The 22,633-nt window shown below is 33.3% G+C and overlaps 1 protein-coding gene across 1 annotated transcript in view; it reads right to left on the bottom strand.

Annotated features, from left to right (window-relative positions):
• The window catches only part of LOC120593309 (ankyrin repeat domain-containing protein 26-like), a gene marked incomplete at its 3' end in the record, with an annotated part of 99,066 nt that overhangs the window by 21,996 nt on the left and 54,437 nt on the right, over positions 1-22,633 (bottom strand). Inside the window, exons 15-18 of the mRNA XM_039851091.1 lie at positions 12,096-12,169; positions 7,834-7,980; positions 6,815-6,834; positions 4,388-4,552 (exon numbers count right to left, since the gene is read on the bottom strand). Of these exons, the coding sequence (XP_039707025.1) occupies positions 4,388-4,552; positions 6,815-6,834; positions 7,834-7,980; positions 12,096-12,169 (406 nt within the window). The remainder of the gene's footprint in view (positions 1-4,387; positions 4,553-6,814; positions 6,835-7,833; positions 7,981-12,095; positions 12,170-22,633) is intronic.

The following is a 22,633-nucleotide window of genomic DNA, read 5'->3' as shown; positions in this document are numbered from 1 at the left end:
TAATAGAACTAAAGGGAGAAACAGACCAAAACACTATCGTAGGGGACATAAATACCCCACTGTTGGATATGGACATCATCCAAACAGAAAATCAATAAGGAAATAACATCTTTAAATGACACATTACACCAACTGGACATAATTGACATACAGAGCCTTCCATCCCCAAAGAGCTGCTTATACATTCTTCTCTAGTACACATGGAACGTTCTCAAGAATCGACCACATACTGGGACACAGAGATAGCCTCAACAAATATAAGAGGGTTGAAATCATACCAACCATATTCTCTGATCATAATGCTCTGAAACTAGAGATCAACTGCAAAAAGAAAGCAGGAAGAACTACAAATACATGGAGATTAAACAACATGCTACTGAAGAATAACTGGGTCAGGGAAGAAATAAAAAGAGAGATCAAGAGATATATAGGAACACATGATAATGATAGTACAATATGTCAAAACTTTTGAGACATGGCAATAGCAGTCATAAGAGGAAAGTTAATATCATTATAGGCCTATCTCCTAAAATAAGAACAAACCCAAATAAACAACCTAATGCTTCATCTTAAAAAACTAGAAAAGGAAGAACAAATGTGGCCTAAAGTCAGCAGAAGGAAAGAAGTAATCAAAATTAGAGCAGAAATAAATGAAATTGAAAACAAACAAACAAACAAACAAAAAACAATAGAAAAAATAAATGCAACAAATAGCTGGCCATTTGAGACGGTTAATAAAATTGAGAAACCCCAGGCTAGAATCACTAAAGAAAAAAGAGAAAGAACACAAATAAACAAAATCAGAGATGAAAGAGTGGAAATTACTACTGACCTCGCAGAAATACAAAGAATCATGCAAGAATACTATGAAAAATAAATAACAAATTTAATAACCTAGAAGAAATGGACCACTACTTAGAAAAATACTAACTTCCTAGACTGAATCAAGAAGAATTGGAAAATCTAAATAGACTGATCAGCAGTATAGAAATGGAAACAATTATGAAAAACCTACCAAAAAGTAAAAGTCCAGGATTAAGTGGCTTCACCAGTGAATTCTACCAAACATTTAAAGAAGATTTAATACCTATTCTCCTCAAACTCTTCCAAAAAATTGAAGAGGAGGCAATAATTCCCAACTTATTTTATGAGGCCAATATCACCTTGATACCAAAGCCTGGTAAAGATAGCACACAAAAAAGAAAACTGCAGACCAATATCTCTCGTGAACACGGATGAAAAAAATCCTAAATAAGGTAGTAGCATACTGAATACAGCAACATATTAAAGAATTACATACCACAATCAAGTGGGCTTCATCCCAGGGACACAGGGATGGTTCAACATATGCAAATCAATCAATGCGATGCACCACATAAACAAATTAAAAAATAAGAATCATACGATCATATCAATAGATGCAGAAAAAGACTTTGACAAAATACAGCAGCCATTTATGATCAAAACACTTAAAAAAATTGGTATAGAAGGAAAATACCTTAGCATAATCAAGGCCATATACGACAAACCCTCAGCCAACATATACTTAATGGTGAAAAACTAAAAACCTTCCCTCTAAGATCAAGAACAAGGCAAGGCTGTCCACTATCACCATTCTTATTCAGTATAACATTGGAGGTCCTAGTGAGTGCAATCAGGCAAGAGAAAGATATAAAAGGTAGCCAAATAGGAAACGAAGAAGTCAAACTGTCACTATATAGAAAACCCTAAAGACTGCACAAGAACACTACTAGAAACAATAAGCAAATACAGTAAAGTCTCTGGAAATAAAATCAATGTTCAAAAATCCATAGCTTTCCCATACTCTAATAATGAAGCATTAAAAAAAAAAGAAGTGGAAAAAATAATTCCTTTTGCAATTGCACCAAAAAGAATAAAATACCTAGGAATAAATCTAACGAACCATGTGAAGAACCTATATAATGAAAACTACAAGAACCTATTAAAAGAAATTGAAGAAGATACAAAAAAATAGAAAGATATTCCGTGTTCTTGGATTGGAAGAATCAACATAGTTAAAATGACCTTATTATCTACAGCATTATACAGATTTAATGCAATGCCCGTCAAAATCCCATCAGCATTTTTTAAAGAAATACAACAAAAAAATCATTAGATTTGTATGGACACACAAAAGACCTCGAATTGCCAAATCCATTCTGAGAAAAAAGAACGAGGCTGGAGGCATCACTCTGCCCAACTTCAAATTATACTACAAAGTGACAGTAATCAAAACAGCATGGTATTAGCAGCAAAACAGACGCACGGACCAGTGGAAAAGAATCGAGAGTCCAGAAGTAAATCCCTATTTATATGGGCAAATAATTTTCAACAAAAAAAGCCAAAAACATACAGTGGAGAAAGGAAAGCCTCCTCAATAAATGGTGCTGGGAAAATTGGAAGGCCACCTGCAAAAGAATGAAACTAGACTGTTGTCTATCGTCACACACCAAAAGTAACTCAAAATGGATTAAGGACCTGAATAGAAGACGTGAAACGATAAAATGCATAGAAGAAAACATAGGAACTAAACTCAAGGACCTTGGACTTAAAGAGGATTTTATGAATTTGACCTCAAAAGCAAGGGAAGGAAAAGCAAAAATGAATGAATGGGACTACATGAAACTAAAAAGCTTTTCTGCACAGCAAAAGAAATCATCAACAAGGTAAAGAGACAACCATCCAAATGTGAAAATATATTTGCAAGCAATGCCTCCGATAATGGCCTAATATCCAAAATATACAAAGAACTCATACAACTCCATAACAACATAAAAACAAATGATCCAATCAAAAATGGGCAGAAGACCTGAACAGACACTTCTCCCTAGAGGTCATACAAATGGCCTACAAATATATGAAAAGATGCTCAACATTGCTAGCAATTAGGGAAATGCAAATCAAAACCACAATGAGATACCATCTCACACCCATTAGAATAGCTATAATCAACAGGACAAGTAATAACAAATGCTGGAGAGAATGCAGAGAAAAAGGAACTCTCATACACTGCAAATTGGTACAGCCGCTATGGAAAACATTGAGGTTCCTCAAAACACTAAGAATTGATCTACCATATGATCCAGCCATCCCTCTACTGGGTATTTAGCCCAAAGACTTGAAAACCCATATCAGAAAATATATTTGCACACCGATGTTCATAGCAGCATTATTCACAGTGGCCAGGACATGGAAGCAATTGAAGTGTCCTATGATAGATGATTGAATAAAGAATCTGTGGTACATATATATGATGGAATATTACTCAGCCATAAGAAGAGACGAAATACTGCCATTTGCGACAACATGGATGGACCTTAAATTAATCCTGCTAAGTGAAATAAGCCAGACTGAAAAGTTGGAAATCACATGATATTACTTATATGTGAGATATAAACCTAAAAGCAACAAATGAACAAGACAAACAGAGACTCATGGACATGGACACAGTGGTTACAGAGTTTGTACCGGTGGGGGAGAGTGAGGAGAGATAAAAATTCTGGCAAAGGGGGAGGGGGATGGTGAAGTGGGTAAAGGGGATCAAATATATGGTAACTGAAGGAATCGGACTTTGGGTGGTAATCACACAATAGAATATATAAATGTCAAATTATAATGTACACCTGAAAATTATGTAATTGTATTAACCAATGTTACCCCAGTACACTTAAAAAAAAAAGAAAAAAAGAAAGAAAGAATTCGGTTCTATTCAGTTGGCCTCAATGTTCATATATTTATTATTTTAATTTTTAAATATGGATATGATGGTATAACTTTTAAGTAGTCATCTGCATAGTCATCATATGAAAATATTCCACTGTGGAAACAATTCAGAATGAACAACTTCTTATCATAAGAGTATACATGAATAGAAGTACTATGGACAATTAGTTTTCTATAATCTTTGCAAGATAATGTAATGGAATCAACTGGCTCTCTAATACTTGAAAATGCAAATAAAATTAAATTTAGTAAACACATCCTAATGGTCTACTGGATCATTTTTCAACAATATGTAAATACACTCTAAAAGTTCCAATCTTAAATAAGAACATAAATGAATAAACCTCCCTTAAACTCCACATTTTTCCTCAGTCATTAACCATTTCTCTGTTGCTTTCCCCCCAAAAAATTTTCTACGAAGTGGTTTATATGATTCTCTACAGTCTCGCTTCCAGAGCAACTATGTATTGAAACTACTCCTAGCCAGAGTCTCTTGTCCTCATGTTAACCTTTCAACAGTGTTTGATATAGATGAGAATTCTCTTGCCTTGGCATGTACACTATGTCATGCTGTTTTGCTTCCAGAAAAAGTAGTGAATGCTAATATTCCTTCACCTAGAAATAGAGCATTTGTAGATTCTACTTTCCTTCACCCTGATCTATTTCACTTAAACTGCTGTTATCATTCACCTGAAGTTGACCACCGGTTAGTGAATTGGCCTTCTCAAACACAGGTGTAATAACAAATTTTTTTGATGTCCTTTTTTCATTTTCATTTTTCTTTACTTTCCTTATAAGGTACAAAGACCTCTACTTTAAAAATCCATTAAAAAGCCAATGTTTTCTAAAAATTCTAGTGATAAATACAAAAAACAATATTTGTAAAATTCCAACTGTTATCCATCTTAATTAATTTACTAATTCACAAAACAGTTATGAAGTACCAATCACAAGCAAAGAAAAATACATTCCTCATGTCAAAGATAGATATACAAGTAAAATATACTGTGATATTTGAGAGCTGACATATGACTAGTTGTAAGTGATCACAAGAAAGGCTTTACAGAAGATATAAACAGAGGAAGTCAGCAAGAAAAGAAATGGAAGGAAGCCGTTCTACTTAGAGATCAAAATGTGAGACAAAGATTAGGGTTCAATCAATCAGCGACCACTGGCTCACTTACCAGCAAATCAATGTCAGTTGCTTTCTCCTGAAAGAAAGCCAATCAGAGACAACTTGACTCAAATAAACATGCCTCAGAGTGCCAAGCGAACAACGACGGTCTCACCAGAATATCCATGTTGCTTCAGATGATGTCAACCCTCTTATGCCTCTGAAAATCCACTCTTCCAAAAACCGTACATAAGAAGAGCAGGCTACTCGGTTTGAAAAGGCTGTGCCTGACCAGCAAAGCTCTCTTACTATATTGAGCAACAAATTTCAACTTCATCTTTTTATTTCGGATACTGAGGGCTCATAACCCTTTGGCAAAAAAATTTTAACGGCCTAGAATAATTTACCACCATTATATTTTATTTTTCTTAATAAAATTAAATGAAGTTTGCTATTACATTGATCCATTTTTACCATAATGAAAACAATTAGAGATACCAGTAAAAGAAATGGTGAGTAAATGCATTTTTAGGCTCTTCTCCCTAAATGGGCAAACACTCAAGGAGGGAATATAACTTATTAGAAAGAGCCAAAAAGAATTTACAAAAATGCATATAATTGACAGGCAAAATTGTCAAAATGAGTCCACATCAAACTTGTGTCTTGTTTAGCATAACATGTGAAACAATACACATAGGTTTAACTACATTCACTCAATAAATATTTGAGTAGTACTGTGTGCTAGGCTTTCTTCATGGCACTGAGGATATAGCAGTGAATAGACAAAAATGAAGTGAAGTAAACACACATAATGAACTAGATAAACAAAATTTACAGTATGTTAGAGGAAAGATACTAAAGAAGAGAAATGAAATTTTGATGTGTTGTGGGCATATGGGTAGTGGGAATATGAGTCAGGCTGGGGGAAACCTTGTAAGTGTGTTTTTCCTCCTGAAAACTAAAAGTCCTCGATACCAAATGAAGAAAGTAATTTGGAGGAGAAAGTTTTTTATTGGGTTAACTACTACTGGTAGGTTAAGTAAAACGAGGTCGAAGAAATTATATCTAGATTTATTAAAGTGAAAACCAGTGGTAAACATATGAGAAAAACAATTTTGGAGGAGAAGTGGGACTAAACACTACTAGAGTGAGTTCAAGGAGAATGGAAGGGAAATTGGAATAAAGGACTATCAATAGTTCTTCTAAGGACTTCATAGCTAAGTGGCATGATCATGGATGCTCCAATATCCTTCTTGTTTAGCTGTAGTTTTCAACCCTTACATAATGATTATGCAGCATTTTAATAATACTTAAAAGTTTTTGAGTTACATGCATGTGGCACTAAATAGTTTTAAAAAATGCCAGAATAGGTACTAAAACATAAATTCGCAAAATTATACAACTAAAAGACCTCTTTCTAGATATGTAGGAATTATATAACTTGATTATCATTTTTCTCATGCTTACAACAATCATAGAAAGATTTCACACCTGATGAAAATCCTCCAAGTCTAGAATATTGTACACTACTCAAATGTACTAAGAAATTAGTCTTTTAAAAAATTTGTAACAGAAATAAAGGGGGAAATTCAGAAAATATTCTTAATTTAGAAGCCGAATTTTTGTAAATTGTATAAGATGAAGTCATGGTTGAAATATGTGGTGTGGTGCATACTGAAATAGATTCTCTTTAAAAAAGGATAGTGGCACCTTTAGAAAGAAGATGCATTGCACTAGCAAGCAGCTTGGTTTACAGTGCAGGGGGAGTCAACAAACTAGGGCCTGCAAGCCAAATCTGGCCACTGTCTGTTTTTGTAAATTAAGTTTTATTGGAACAGTCACACTCATTCATCTACCTATTGTTTATAACAGATTTCAGACTGCAAGAAAAGAGACCAGATGATCCACAATGCCTAAAATATTTATCTGGCTTTCCACAGAAAAGGTCTCTCAAACCCTGATGTAGCAGATTGATCCTTTGATGTACTTTAATAGATCTTACTCAATATACTAAAATGTTTATATAGGATGTGGAACAAATTGTCATGTGAAATTCTTTGGATTTTAGATTAATTTGAGGGTCCAATATTTGAGCATGCATGCATTAGGAACAAAACACGAAAATCTTAATAACTAGAAATTTTGATGGTAACAAAGTAGAGTGCGACATAACTTAGTTGAAACTCAGCAGATATTAAAGGTATGCCAACATAATTTGCATAATAGGATAGGACATACCAAATATTTTAAATATACTTTAATTGTGAAACAATCAGTATACTGTAGACCTAACCTCATTTTTTCCCAATGGTTGTATACTACATTATTTTATGGGTATAATAGTTTATTTCCCTATCGATAGATATTTAGACAACCTCCAACTTTTTGATACACAGTCTATAATAAATATCCTTAACATATATAGATGTAACATATTTATATAAATATCCTTAATGCAAATATATATCGCATATCCTTAACATACATATCAAACTATATAGAGTATATGTAATGATCTACTGTATGTTTTATATACCTAATAATATATAAGAAATTCCCTTAGAATGTGTGTGTGTGTTTATACATGTCTTGTTTTCCTGTAGGATCTAGTTCCAGAAGTGAAGCTGTTCAGTTGAAGGGATGACATATTTGAAATTTTGAAACACATTGCTAAATTACCAGTATTTCCAAAAGGATATACCAATTTCATCTACCAACAGTATATGAGAATGCCTTTTTCCTCCTTTTTGCCAACTCTGTTATTTTTTTAGATAACATTTATCATTCTGACTTCAAAAATGGCATTTCATTGTGCGTTAATTTGCGTTTTTCTAACTAACAGGCAAGGCTGAATGTCTAGTCAAAATGTTAAATTTGTTAATCATGAATATTAACTCAAATTAAAATTTATTTTATAGGAAAATAACAATTACTGACTGTTAACTATTGTTATAGGCTTACCTATCAGAATCTGCATTTTCCATAATAGGAAATGGCTCATTATCAGTTTTTCCACTCTTTCTGTATCGAATTAATCCCTCGCTGTCTCCAGCAGCAGTATTATATATGTTTTCTGTTGCTTCCATGTCACTACTTTTGTGCCTTTTCCTTTCTTCTTCAAGCTTCAATGAAAGTTTGATACTAAGAATAATTGTTATCACTGTCTTCATTATAAAGACCCTGTTTTCATTAATTTTATCATTTGGCTCTGAGTTTCATTATCATGACTTTCACCAATAAAAATATTTCTGTGTTTACTTCATTATTACATGTCATTGAAGTTACTGGTAAATTATGCTTCCTTTTTATTTCAGTAAAGGAAGCAGAATTTTCCAACATGTCAGAAAGGGCTCTCTTAACTTTTTACTCTTGTTCACATTTACTCGGTGATACCTAACATCCACACACCCCATATTTGACCAGCAAAGACAGATAAATGAAAATCAAAGGCACAAAATTTGTCCTTTTCTATCTTCACCAACTCAATTCTGCATTAGACAGACAGATTTAGGGGATGTGATATTGTGCTTCCTCTTTCTGCACTCAGCTCTTCTTTCTCCCATTGTCTTTTCCAATTATTTTCCCTTCTGGATCATGGAAATATAAAAAATGTGGTGGTATTCATAAAATAGATAATCCAAAGTTTCCCAAAACATAGAGGCTGAGTGAATCTAATAAGTCATTAGCTAATGTAGAATTCTGGAAAATGAGTAATGCTCCCCAAAATTCACATTCAATACTATAAAATTGTATATAGAGAGGGCCTATATACAAAGAAGTAATTATCTACTTCAGGGCCATATTTACTGACAATGGGAATAAAATCAAGAAAGCTTACATGATTTGTCCAAAGTTCCTAAAGATACATTACCTAGCATTTAATGGCACCGAAAGAGATGATACAACTCTCTAATACTGAATGAGATAAATGACCAGATGAATTTATCGAATTGATTTGATAAATTAAAAATGTGACTTTTGCAGTCATTTAATGCCTTAGTGAGGGGGGGCAGAGAGCTCATACACTTTGTCTTTGGAAGCAGACTATAACAATTTTGTCTGTCTTAAAAAATCAATGTACCTCAAAACTCATTTTTCTACTTTAGAATTAAACACTGAAAATTTTGCATAGAGGTTATGCTCTCTCTATGATAAAATCACCCATGTCAAAATGTACCATACTTTTTCTGAGATCAGACAAGTTGGGGTGTGTTCAGGGTGGTATGGCCGTAGACAACTTTTTAAAACAACATAATATAAAGGTTTGACTTAACAAAAACATCTGAGAGTAGTAATAAAATTATATACATATATAATAGGCTTTACTCTATATACTGAAATCTTTATATAGAATGTGGAACAAATTGCATTGTGAAATTCTTCTTTGGATTTCAGATTAATGTGAGGGTCCCGTATTTGAGCACGCATGCATTAGGAACAAAACATGAAAATCTAATAACAAGGATATTTGATGGTAAAGTAGAGTGCCACCGTAGCACAGAACTTACTGTTGAAACTCAGCAGATATTAAAGGTATATATGTATATAATACACAATCTAAAGTATAAAAATAAGTTAGTTTAGCTGGGAATATTTGTTTATATCCCTTCTCTCAGACATTGCTTCTTTCCCATTTAATTGTTTATGGAATGCAATTTATATTGAAGCCAAAATACTTAAAAAGTGAACAAACCTAGAGCTTATTGTGTGTTTCCTTTATATATTTCTGGTGCAGAGAGTCACATGGTACATAGCTAAATTAGTTTCTTAGCTCCTATGGAAGACTGACAAAGAATTAAGTTGATTAAGAAAAAAATTTATGAGAATGTTTACCTAAACTCTAATTATTTAGATGGCAGTAATAATCTATTTCTAGACACGGTTACACATTTAGACAACCCCATTTTATACACAAACTCTTTTTAAAGCAAAAAATCAAAATGAATCAGATAATTGATAAAAAGAATAAACAAAGAGTAGCAGCAAGTGAAACTCTACCTCTTTTTTAAGTTGAACTTTTGCTTTTTCCAAAGCCAAGATCTCTACTTTTAATATGTGTATCTCATTCATAAACTTTTGTGGCTCTTGCTCTAATTCTTCATACAGATATACTTTAGAGGATCCATCACTATACAGTGGAGAACTTACATTTTCTAATTCAGTTTCTGAGCTTTCGCAGTCATTAGCGCTGCAATTATCTACAAGTGATGGCTTCTGGAACAGGCTTTGATTAGGTTTTATTTCCTTATAAGTATTTGTAACAGCAGAAATAGCATGCCTTTTTATTTGAATCATGTGTTTCACTTCACTGGAGTCGGCAAAACTCGAATCTAGAAGACTTTGCGGATCACTAGACCGATGAGTGCGTCCGATGCTGAATTTCCGTTCAGTGGTGTTTGGGTTCATGTCTTTTGTCTTCTGCATATCAAAATGTTGGTCCCCTTTCACTTCCAATGTAACCCCTGGGTTCCTATTTTTATTTTCTGAATCACTGTACAAACTCTCTTTATTTTCATTACAAACATGTTCAGAGTCTGATTTGTTCTCATTCTCGTGTTGTAACTTATTTTCATTTAAACAAAGCTTAGAAGATGACCAGCAAGCATATCCCAGGGACCAAGAGCCTGAATGAGATAGAAAGACATTTTCAACAGGGGGTTCTTCTTGTTCGGAAAATGCCTGGAACACTGCAGAGACGGACACTCCAAATGCATCTTTTCCCTGACAATGAAGTATATTATCTGGGAAATTAGAAGGTATTTCTCTTAAGCTTGCTCCTTCTTCAGAGTTGTCAGGTGGTGACTCTTCCTCAGGACAACCAGTAGTTTTGTATTTCCCACAAATTTCACCAAACTTCTGCTTTAACTCATTTGTGATGAGTTTTAACTTATTTTTCCACTCTAATTTGCCTTGTTTGATCAACATTTCCTCAACCTTTTGCTCACAAGAATGTCTTGAATATGCAGATATGTCATCTCCATCACATCTCTTATTCATGTCTGATCCTTGAGACATTTTTTGCAGATGCAAAAGCGGAAGACTAATTTGCTTGGTTTGATTTTCAAATGTCTTTCCTGTCCGCGTACATGTTTGTGAAATGACTTGATCCTTAAGGAATCGCGAATGGACAAAGGAAAATTAGAATGTATTTAATATTTAACAGCTAAACTTTTAAATCTATGTTTATGTACTCCCAAATCCAGTGGGATTGTAACTAAGAAGTGAAAAATAACTTGCCTGAGTCTAAATTAGGACAAAAACATGAATTGGCACTCCTAATTTTGTCTGTTTGAACTAAACAGCTTTTCTTATGTTAAATACACCAAAAATGGGTCGATGACTTTTAATGTTACAAAATCTTCCTCATTTAAAACATTTTACCTCACCATATCTGAAAGAGTGAGCTTATACAATACATTTATGAATAAAGATTAATAACTGGAGAAGACACAAACTATAAATTATTGTAAGCCAAAATCATTAACATCAATGAGAAAGAAAACCAACTTCTTTAATTTTAATTTAATTATATGCTATGATAGTGCTATGTGCTGATATACTAATCTCTTGCATCCAATTCTAACAACCACAAATGAGGGTGGAATAAAATTTTTATAATATTACTGATTTATTACACTGTAATAAAATGAATTAGAAGGTTATTGCTTGTACCCTAAAAAGAAAAAGATCCCATCCTGGAAGGTGTGATTATCTTAATAGTCAGTTTAGTTGATTTTATGACCTTATTTTCTCCTTGACTGTAGATTATGAAGTTAATTACACAGAAATTACAAGGCAGAATAAATCTTAACCTTGACATTAGTGACTAGAAATACCAATTTGCAAATTTTGAACCACTGAAAATGATGACTCCTTTCACATCAATCCAACCTAGTGGCCATCATTTTTATACTGTTCATAATTTCATCTTTTTCATATGATTCTATATTTGATGTTACCTTCTTTATTGTGTAAGAAAGTTATAAAAATGACAGAAGCAAATAATAGTCAGAAATTTTTTTGTCTTAATCCAAGGAAGAAGCTTAGCTGTAAGTTACTATGGATTCAAACAAAATTTTAAGATTATAACTAGGTAAAATGTTATAAAACTCAATATTCAATTATGAATTATTGACTATAAACAGGTAGCTTGAAAAGTAATTTCAATTGAATTAGAATTCCTTATGAAATCATAGAAAATATGATACCAGAAATTTCAATTAAAATTTTTATGTACCTGTGGGTAGTTATATTGGCTTCCATCAAGCTTTTCTTGCTTTTCCTCCGATGTCATTTCTAAGTCTAGTTCTGCTGACAAATCCATATATTAGTTAAATCTACAAATCTTTATGAAAAACAGCAAATAATATTTTATCAATTGAGAATTTAAATTAAAATTAATCCTTATCTGAGTGTTTACCTCTTTAAAAAATACTTATAATTATCTAAAACTTTAACAAACCATTTGGGAAATAATAGATGTCACAATGCTCAAGGCATTCAAACACCTCAGAAATACATTCACAAATTCATTCATGCAACATCAATGAAAAATCAATCAAAAACAAAACAAAATTTGGAAACACAGTACACCATATAAGGTCACATTATAACCTCTAACTCATAATAGTACCTTTTTAACACTCTAAGCTTCAACAGCATCGTTATTTGTAGTTTCCAAAATTACTGCTAATTTTAATGCTTTTATCAGTGTACACCCTTCCTTATATAGAAAATGTTTTTCTTAGTATTTTGACAAATGTCTTTTCATCTTTTAGGACTCAGCACTGGGCTTTGAGGATCAGAGTTATCAGAAATAGCTTTTTTAGAGATAATGTCTCTGCCGAGACTTAAACTATGAGGTTAGCCAGAAACAAAGGGGTAGAAGGCAGGAAAGGCAGAAAGCTTACAAGGCTGTGCTATGAAGATAGAGGGAGAAGCATACAACAGCATAAAGCTTGTCTAATACAGATGGCGAGGCAGGCATCACCAGCAATCGAGTAATTCCAGAGGAAAGGTAGATCGTTGAAAGCTCTACAGATGGAAAGTTAGGTAGAAGTCAGATCATAAAAGGCTTATATGTAATTTTAAGATGCCTGGATGCAATATGGTTTAACCAGTGGCTCGTGGTCATATATGCATTGAGATGCGTAACTCTAAATGTTGTGGTAGTGATGAACTGGAGGGCCATAAGAATAAATAGGAGACAATTTAGCAGGCAAAAATGTAAAATATAGATGATGCAGGCCAGAACTAAGACAATGTGCTAGAAATATTTAAGATGTAAATATTTAAGATGCACTCACTATAAAATAAATCTTTATTCTATGAATAGATGAACAAATCCTGAGTACCTGGAAAACTAGACTCTGCTCATGGCTTTATAGAATTATCAACTAAGAAGTGAAATGAACTATGTAAACTCTTTTAAGTTGCTTCAATTCCTTTTGTAGATTTTCTGTTTCACATATTTCTGTGTTGAGGGAGCTTGAGTATGTTTTTACGAGGCATCTGAAGAAATAAGACACCTGTATACATATGTAAATAACTTTAAATTTATGGCTTGTAGCCATTACTCTAGGAGATAATTGAAAGTCTTTTTGTAAAGACAATGCTACTACCAGAGTTAAGAAAAACAAAGAATGTGAAACTATAGAGGTGAAAAAATACTGTATGTTTTATTACTAAAGACCTGATCATAAGACTAATAAAGGGCCCTAAATTAATGATACATTAAATGAAACACATATTAGATATAGTCAGTCAATAGAATGAGTATCCTAGCAAAATTAAAATTGGTTTTCCATGTTGTTTTTTTATTCCATATGTTGTTTATAAATTATACATCACTCTTTTAAAACAACATTTCTTGTGAAATATTTATTCATCAAAAAAAATTTTTAAAGTGACACACTATGTGGACACAGCTGAGAAGGAAGTATTAAAGAGCAAAATCTCAGAGATACCCATAACTGTTAGAAAAGCCAATTCTAAAATATATAAAATCATAGAACACATAAGAAATATTTTAATATTTGCTTTTAAAAGATGCTTTTTCAGTTACACTGAATATAGTGATAACTAATACTTGTGAATTCAGAGCTATAAAAATAAAGCCAAGAAATTATGTTTTGTGTCTGTAGGCAATCTTTAGATTTCTACCTAATTTTTCCATTTAGTCTTATAGTTCTAAATAAAATCTTGGTACCCAATGCCAAGTGTATGCTAAATACTAACCTAAACAAAATTACTCTTTTCCCTAATGCTCCTTCTTATGTAGATATGTGTCATGTTGGTTATAAGAAGAATGCCAATAGTTTGCTAAAAGGTATTCTGTTATGCTGTGGGTTGCATAGACAAAGGAAAACTAAAGTAGATTTTGCCACTAAATGATTTTTGAAAACTCAGAAGTATGGTGAAGCCCCCAGTGGTGGTCTAGGGTTGAACTCTTTTTGTTTCTTTATTACCTTCTTTGCTCTCTCTGATGTTTTCTGGTAGCCGTGATCCACACAGGTCATGGAGCCTATCCTCCGCTATTAGCAACATAGCTCCAATATTAGTCTTGTCTTTATGTATCAAGTTCATCTGTCCAAAGTCTGTGGATGCTGACTGATGTGGGGTCATCGATTGTGATACAATTGGGCATTTATCGTCAACTTTCAAATCCCCGGGTCTTTGATAGGTCTCATGATAGAGGGGTAAATTAGGACGATACCAATCTGAAGAATCTGAAAAGAAAGTTTTCATTGATTAGAATGTAAGTAATGCTAATTTTACTAACCTGTAAAAATTCTTTCTCCAGAGCAGCAGTGCCACGTCCTCATCAACCCCCAAACACACTGCTCCTTCACAACGCATTTTATTTTATATGTCCTATACTTGCCATTCACATAGATAAGTTTAATAAATGATTGTCACTCAGCAATTTTTATTACACGGGGTGTTTTCCAGAAAACTTTGCTTATTAGTTAAGATTCTTCAGGGTATGATTTTTTGTTATTATCAAAATTTCTGTCTAACCATTTATTCTAAGTTTAAGTATGCATGACCAACATGGTTTGCAAAAAAATTTAATGAATGATACTACTTTTAATAAGAAACTACTTAATTACAATAAAATGGTCTTTTTAAAATCCGCCATCTTCAGAATTTACTTTCTAAGCTTTAGATAAACAGAAATTCATATGACAATGACGACCTTGGGTGATCTCATTATTTCATGTAAAAATAAGTACATCTTAGTCAGCCACAATCCACAGAGTAAAGAGTATCATGTAACAGAAAATGAGTATTCAACACACACATTTTCCTTTTTTAAAAAATTAAATTTCTTGGATTCAAACTTTTTAAGACAAGTGAAAGAACAAAGGAACAAATGTAGAAATGAAGCTTTACAGCCAATGTTTTATCATGGGGGAGGTTCTTTATAATTTCAAATCCATGAACCCCGTATTTGTTTTAAAACGGTGGTTCTCAGTATCATCTGAGAATGCCTGGAGTCCGAAGATCCATCACTTCAGGGGGTCCAGGAGGTCAAACTATTTCCACAGGAAAGCTAAATGTTATTTATCATTTTCACTGTCATTCTAGTATAAGTGTACAGAAGAGTTTTCCACAGACATGATATGTGGTAATATCACAGCTCTATGATTAAGGGATCATACCTCTAATGGCTAATGGAATGTGTGTGCTTGTATTTTAAATTTTTCAGTTTAATTTCAGATATGGTCTCTATCAATATGTACAACCCAATTTAAAAAATTCTTTAATAGTCTCAAAAACTATTAACACAATAAAAATATCCTAAGGCCAAAAGTTTCAGAATTACTTTTTTAAAAGAGTGTGTCTACCAAATATTCATTATGATGAATTTCTTCTTTTAATTTTAATCATTTACTTTTTTAAAAGAGTGTGTATGCCAAATATTCATTATGATGAATTTCTTCTTTTAATTTTAATCATTTTTAATCATCAAAGACACCGTAAACAACCCCCTCACACACAGCTGATTGGATGGTATATGCTCATCAGTATGACAACATTTAGATGATATACATTTAAAACACGATAATATATAGAAACTGAAGCTTTAAGTAAAGGTTGGAACTCAAAAAATATTTTAAAATAATGAGAAGAAACATTAGCATCTAAAATTAACTTCTGGGAAATTCAAATAAGTACGAAAATTCCAGACTGAAAAATTTAGAGTACTGAACCAAAACAAAACACATCAGAGTTAAAGATTACATTTAAAATTTTTATTTTACTTATTTTGTAAATAATTTTTCTCAAACATGGATACCAAAAATGACATCTTCTTTATCTCAAAGCAGTCAAATAAATTTATAAAAAAAAGAAATTAGAAATAGAAAAACAACGAGCATGTCAAATATTTTTGTTTACTCCCTTTGAGAGTTCAATTTGATTCACAAAATTTACCTGATCTGGATATTTGTATATCCTCCATTTCTATTGCTTCCTTGGGATCAGAATCTTTCACTTCAATGGTATGCTGAATGGATTTTGAAACAAGATGATTAATAACTAATGTACATTTCATATAATTTGTGCTTAATTATCCAAGATAAAAATATAAAAGTTATTACCTTCAAGTGTAGATGTTTCTCAAGGGAATCTAAAAGTGGAAAGGGAAATGTACTCAATTATGTGTGACTATGAAAGCCATCTACATATTCATGCAGAGTTAGTGTGGAGCTGAAGCCTCATGTTTGGCTTTGGAAATGACTGTAGTAGCGGTTAGTGTTTTTTTTGAGGGGTAGTGAGAGAGTGTTAGAAGAGCAACATGACAGGAATATAAATCCATTATAAATACTGAAAAGAAGTATAATTTAATAAAAAGTACAGTTGAGCTTTCAAAAGTAAGGTTATGTTTCAATGATTCTCACTAAACAAGATCATTCTTCCTATACCAATGTCAACATGCTGATTAATGAGGTGAAACATGATCTTTCATGAGAGGAATAAAGCATGACCCAGATAGGATCCATGTGAAACTTGATGATAGAATACAACAGAATATCTTGAATTGAGATAATCAGAATCATTTATATCATTATGCTACAAGTTTTAATCATGATCATCAATGTGCCCTCTGATTTAGCAAGTACACAGTTGTCATGAGAGTTTGGTTGAATGCATAATTGATTTAGCAACTGAGAAAGTTATATGAATTGACCAGCTTGGATATACACTTGTAGAACAGTAGTTAATAAAACTATTCATTTTGTCCATACTAATGTCCCCAACTGCTATGCTTAAATTTCTTGTGTCCTCTATTTTGGCCACCTCAAAGATCTTAAACCACTTCAGCAAAATGTACAGAAAACATATCTAAGAAGTAATGTGTAATGAGCTTACAACATTGAAATATGGTTATTAATATAAAAAAATTAATTGATAGAGAAATATATATTACAAATCTTTTATGTTTAAAAATCAGTGTAATATTTACTAAAAGTAAAAATTTATCATTTAGGGAATAAACGCTAGAATTTCTTTTTTTATTTCATAGTTAGCTGGGCTTCGTATATCATGCTGGTCTTTAAAAAATTTTTATGAACCAGCTAACTGATCAAAAATTAACTATCTTAAAAAGTCAGCCAATGTATTCAAACTAATCTCCTTTGAATAACACAAACCAATGTAACATATATCTTTGATGCCTGATTATCTTAAGATGGATAAGTGAGTGGCTACAGTTCAACCCAATTTTTGAACTCCCTTCTGCTTCCAGTGTTCTCTAGAGCAGGAATGATCTCATCTTCTGTTTCATTGCAAATATTCTAAAGCCTTCTAAAGTGAGGCCTCTCAAATTTCCTCATCAACTCTATATTTACCTAGCTAATATCTTCCTTTCTTCCCTCCTTTTGTTCACTATCTTCTTTCTTCTCCAAAAGTAATTTATATACTTTTGGTCTAGATACTTCCCCTTTTCCCATTCTTTTTGTAGATTGTCTCACCACTTCTTCCCGCCCCCCACCCAACCTCTCTTTCTTTAGCAGTAGTACCTTACATCTATCATCTCTGCTGCTTCATCCCCTTGCTTCTATTTAGCTATAATCATGCTTGGAAAAGAGAGGGAGAGAGAAAGGAATTAGGAATATGAAGACTATGAGCATGCCAAGTATCTTCTGTACTTTCTTCCAGAGTTAATATTGTTTTACAAAATTTACCTGATCTGGATGTTAGTGTATCTTTTATTTCTACTGCTTTCTTAACCACAGCATCTTTCACGTCAATGGTAGGCTGAATGGGTTTTGAAACAAATGATTAAAAATTAATGTACATTTCATAGAATCTGTACTTCATTATTCAAGATAAAAAGTATAAAAGTTATTACCTTCAAGTGAGGATGTTTTTCAAGAGAATCTAAAAATGCAAAGGGACATATACTCAGTGATATGTGAATATGAAAGCCAACTGTACATTCGTACTCAGTATAGAGCTGATACTCATATTTGGTTTGGGAAATGACTATATTAGGTGTTTATATTTTTGCGGGGGAGGGAGTGAAGGGAGTATTAGGACAGCAACAAGACATAAATACGAATCCATTATGAATACTGAAGAAAAACTGGAAATATAGGTTTAACGAAACATTCAGCTGAGCTTTCAAAAGAAAGGTTATATTTCCACTAGATCAGTGTGCACATACCAACGTCAACATGCTGATTGATGGGTGAAAAGTAATCTTTTTTTTGGGAAACAAATCATGACCCTGACAGGATCCATGTGAAACCTGATGATAGAATGCAACAGCCTATATGTCATGCAATACATCAGAATCATTTATACCATTATGCTACAAGTATTCATCATGATCTTCAATTTGTCCTGTAATTTAGCAAGTATACAGTTGTCATGAGAGTTCAGGCAAGTGCATAAGTCATGTATCACCTGAGAAAGGATTATGAATTGACTAGCTAGGATATCTACTTGTACAATAATAGGAGAAATATTTATTTTTTTCCATGCAAATGTAGGCTACTGTTATGCCTACATTACTTGTATTCTCTAGTTTAGCCATCTTTTAAACTTTCATGATCCACTCATGCAAAAAGATACATAAAACACATTGAAGAAATAATGCATAATCAGCGTTTGATATTGAAATAGTATCATTAAAAAGAGAAAAATTTATTAAATGGCCAAAGACATTTTAAATGTTAAAATCTTTTATGTTTTTGAAAATAACAATTTTAGCACTTAGGGAATGAACTCTATAATATCTTCTGTTTCCACAATTAGTTGGGCTTGGTGTATCCTGTTGGTCTTTGAAGAACTCCTATGAACAAGCTATCTTATTTGATTATTAGCTACCTTAATATAAAAGAGTAGATGTTTCTATATTCAAATGAAACTCCTTCAAATAACAAATGCCAATGTAACATATATCCTTGATGCCTAATAATCTGGAGGAGGATAAATGAGTGGCTACAGTTTTCTCCAAGGCTTGTACTTCTGCTTCTTGTGCTGTCTGGAACATCAGTAATGTAATCTTCTGTTTCAGTGCAAATATTCCAAAGTCATCTAAACTGAGGGCTGTCAAATTTCCTCATCAACTCCAAAATCACATAGCTAAGACTATGCTTTCCTCCTTCCTTTTTTTCACCATACACTTTCCTCTTCAAAATAATTTCTAAAACTGGGGTCTTGATATTTCCTCTTTTTTCATTCCTTTTGTGGATTGTTCCCACCACCTTTATTCTCTCTCTTTAGCAGCAGTATCTTACTTATTATTTTTACTCTTTATTTCCTTGCTTGCCTTTTGCTATAAACATACTCAGAAATAAAAACAAGATAATTCTGTTTCCTGTTCCTTGAATATCTTGAACTATCTGATGGCTTTTCTTCCCACTTTCTCTGAAGAGCAGTTGATATCCTATTAACTCAGAGCATGGTCTGAAGACCAGCAACATGAGAAAAACATTAAGGTCAAATAAATCCATAATCAGTACACAGATTCCAAACTGGAAAACTTAGGGTACCAAAAAAAGAAAAAAGAGAGAGAGAGAGAGGGGTGGGGGAGTGGGGAAGACATCAGAGTTAAAGCTTACATTTTTTTTTTTAAATTTTTTTTTCTTATTTGTATCAATAACATTTTCCTCAAACATAGATACCAGAAATAGAGCTCTATGTAATCAGGTGCTTCAATCTGTAATGCCTTCCCAACAGTGAGAAAAAGAGGAAGAGGTAGGACATTTTGCTATACTTCTCTAACAAGTTTTGGTGCTGGAAGCTTACTTTATATTTTTTCTGCATTTCTAATACTCTGATATGATATTTTCTAAAGAATTATTTTACCAACTTCCAGTACATGTATCTGCTTTTGTTTCTTCATTGACTCCCTATAATTTTTGCCTTTCTTATTCTTCATTTGCTTTTCTATTCTTTTCCTGTTTTTTTATTTACTGAGTTTCCTTAGGTCTTAGAGTAATATGAAGTGGAACAAATAATGTAGGTCCTTTAGTAGCACTATCAGTTTAATCTATTGCTGATACCAGATAGGGTATACAACTGATCAATTCTCTTTTATCTTTTTTTCTTTTTTTGTCTTTATTGAAATATAATAAATAATTAGTTTCTTATATTTACATTATACTATTCAATGATTTTTTTCACCAATGGTTGGCATATGATAATATACCAGTTTCAGTTGTACAGCATAGTGATCAGAGATCCACATAACTTACAAAGTGATTACCCCACTATATCTAGTACCTCTCTTCCCCTTACATATTTATTACATTATTAACCATCTTCCCCATGCTACACTCTACATCTCTAAGTCTATTCTGCAACTATCCATTTGTACCTCTTAATCCCTTTGCCATTTTTTTTTTGCCCCTGCAAACCCCCATCCCATCTAGTACCTCTAAATATTCTCTGTATCTATGAGTTTATTTCTGCTTTAGTTGCTGTTGATTTTGTCCTCTAGATTCCACATTTACATGAATCATGTGACATTTGTCTTTCTCTGTCTGACCCATTTCATTCAGTGCGATACCCTCTAGATCCATGAAGGCACTGTCTTTTGCCATCCCTTTCTTTTTAGCATGTGAGTGTCTTTTAATCTGAAGTGAGTCTCTTGTAGGCAGCACATGTAGGGATCTTGTTTTCTTATCCATTCAGCCACTCTATCTTTTGGTTGGAGCATTTAATTCTTTTCCACTTGAGGTATTTGTTGATAGGAATATAGTTACTACCAATCTTTATTCCTGTTTTTGATACATGTTTTTTCATCTTAAAGAAGTCTCTCTAATATTTCCTGCATGCTGGCTTGGTGATAATAAATTCCTTTAGCTTATTTTTGTCTGAGAAGTTCTTTATCTGTCCTTCAATTCTAAATGATAGCTTTGCTGGATAAAGTATTTTTGGTTGTAGATCTTGGATCTTCATCATGTTAAATATTTTGTACCAAGCCCTTCTGCCATGCATAGCTTCTTTTGAGAAATCAGTTGCCAGTCTTATGGGTGCTCTCTTGTAGGTAACTGCTTGTCTCTTGTGGCTTCTAAGATTCTCTCTTTGTATTTAACTTTTGGCACTTTAATTATGATGTGCCTTGGTGTGGGTCTCTTTGTGTTCCTGGTTTTTGGGATTCTCTGAGCATCCTGGGGTTTTATGTCTATTTCCTTCACCAGGTTGGGAAGTTCTCCATCATTTTTCTTCAAATAGCTCTTCAACATCTTGTTTTCCTTTAGGTACCACTATGACACGGATATTTTTATCTTAATAATGTCCCATAGGCTCCTTAAATTGTTGTTATAGTCTTGGCTTCTTTTTTCTTGCCATTCTGAATTAGTGTGCTTGGCTTTCCTGTCCTCTATATAGATCATTTGATCTTCTTCTTTATTCACTTGTTTATTCCACCTAATATACTTCTCATCTTAGATATTGTGTTTTTCATTTCTGACTGGTTCCCTTTTATAATTTCCATTTCAATTTTATGTTTTTTTTTATCTTTGTTGAAGTTCTCACTGAATTCATCTACACTTCCCATAAGTTTATTGAGCATCTTTATAACCAGTGCTTTAAACTCTGCATCTGTTAGATTGCTTGACTCCATTATATCTGGATCTCTGTTCAGTTCTCTCATATGGTTTCTGTTTCTTGTCTTCCCATTTTGGCTGCCTTTCTATGTCTGTTTTTATGTACTAAGCAAAGCTCCTAAGTCTCCCTGTCTTATTTGTGTGTATTTGTGTAGTAGGTGTCCCATGGCACAGTCCTGAGAGGGGTTCCGCTACAGGCCAAATTTAGCCCAAGTCTGTGCCCCTCTGGGGCCACCTGTTAAAATTCAGCAAGCATTCTGCAAATACTATGCTTAAAGTTGCCTCAAAAGGCCACATCAGAAACTGAGGCCAGCTGCCTCCAGTGTGAGTCTAGGTTCTGCTTAGCAAGGAGTACCTGATGTGCTGAGGATATACCTGGATGGGGCTTGGGTGGGGTCCAAGTTTGGAGAGGCGGGCTTTCAGGGAATCCTCTGGGCAGAGCGACCTCTGTTATTCAGTTTGGTGACGTCACGGCTATGGCGGCATTATGTCTATGCACTGAAAGGGGGGAGTGCTCAACAGAAGAACAATGGATACTGTTGGCACTTCTGTACAGAGTGAGTTTTGCCTCGGCCCTCACTCTGACAAATCATGTCGCCTTTGTAAGTCCCTGCGCAGTTGAACCAGCTCTGGTGCTCAGAACCAGCAGGTCATCACCACAAAAATCTGCTCACAGACATGGCCTCTTTAAGAGGTGTCTGCCGCT

Source organism: Pteropus medius, unplaced genomic scaffold, assembly GCF_902729225.1.
Source record: "Pteropus medius unplaced genomic scaffold, Ma_sr-lr_union100, whole genome shotgun sequence".
Lineage (NCBI taxonomy): Eukaryota > Metazoa > Chordata > Mammalia > Chiroptera > Pteropodidae > Pteropus > Pteropus medius.
The sequence above is the reverse complement of the archived record's forward strand: the minus strand, read 5'-3'. Positions and strand labels throughout refer to the sequence as shown.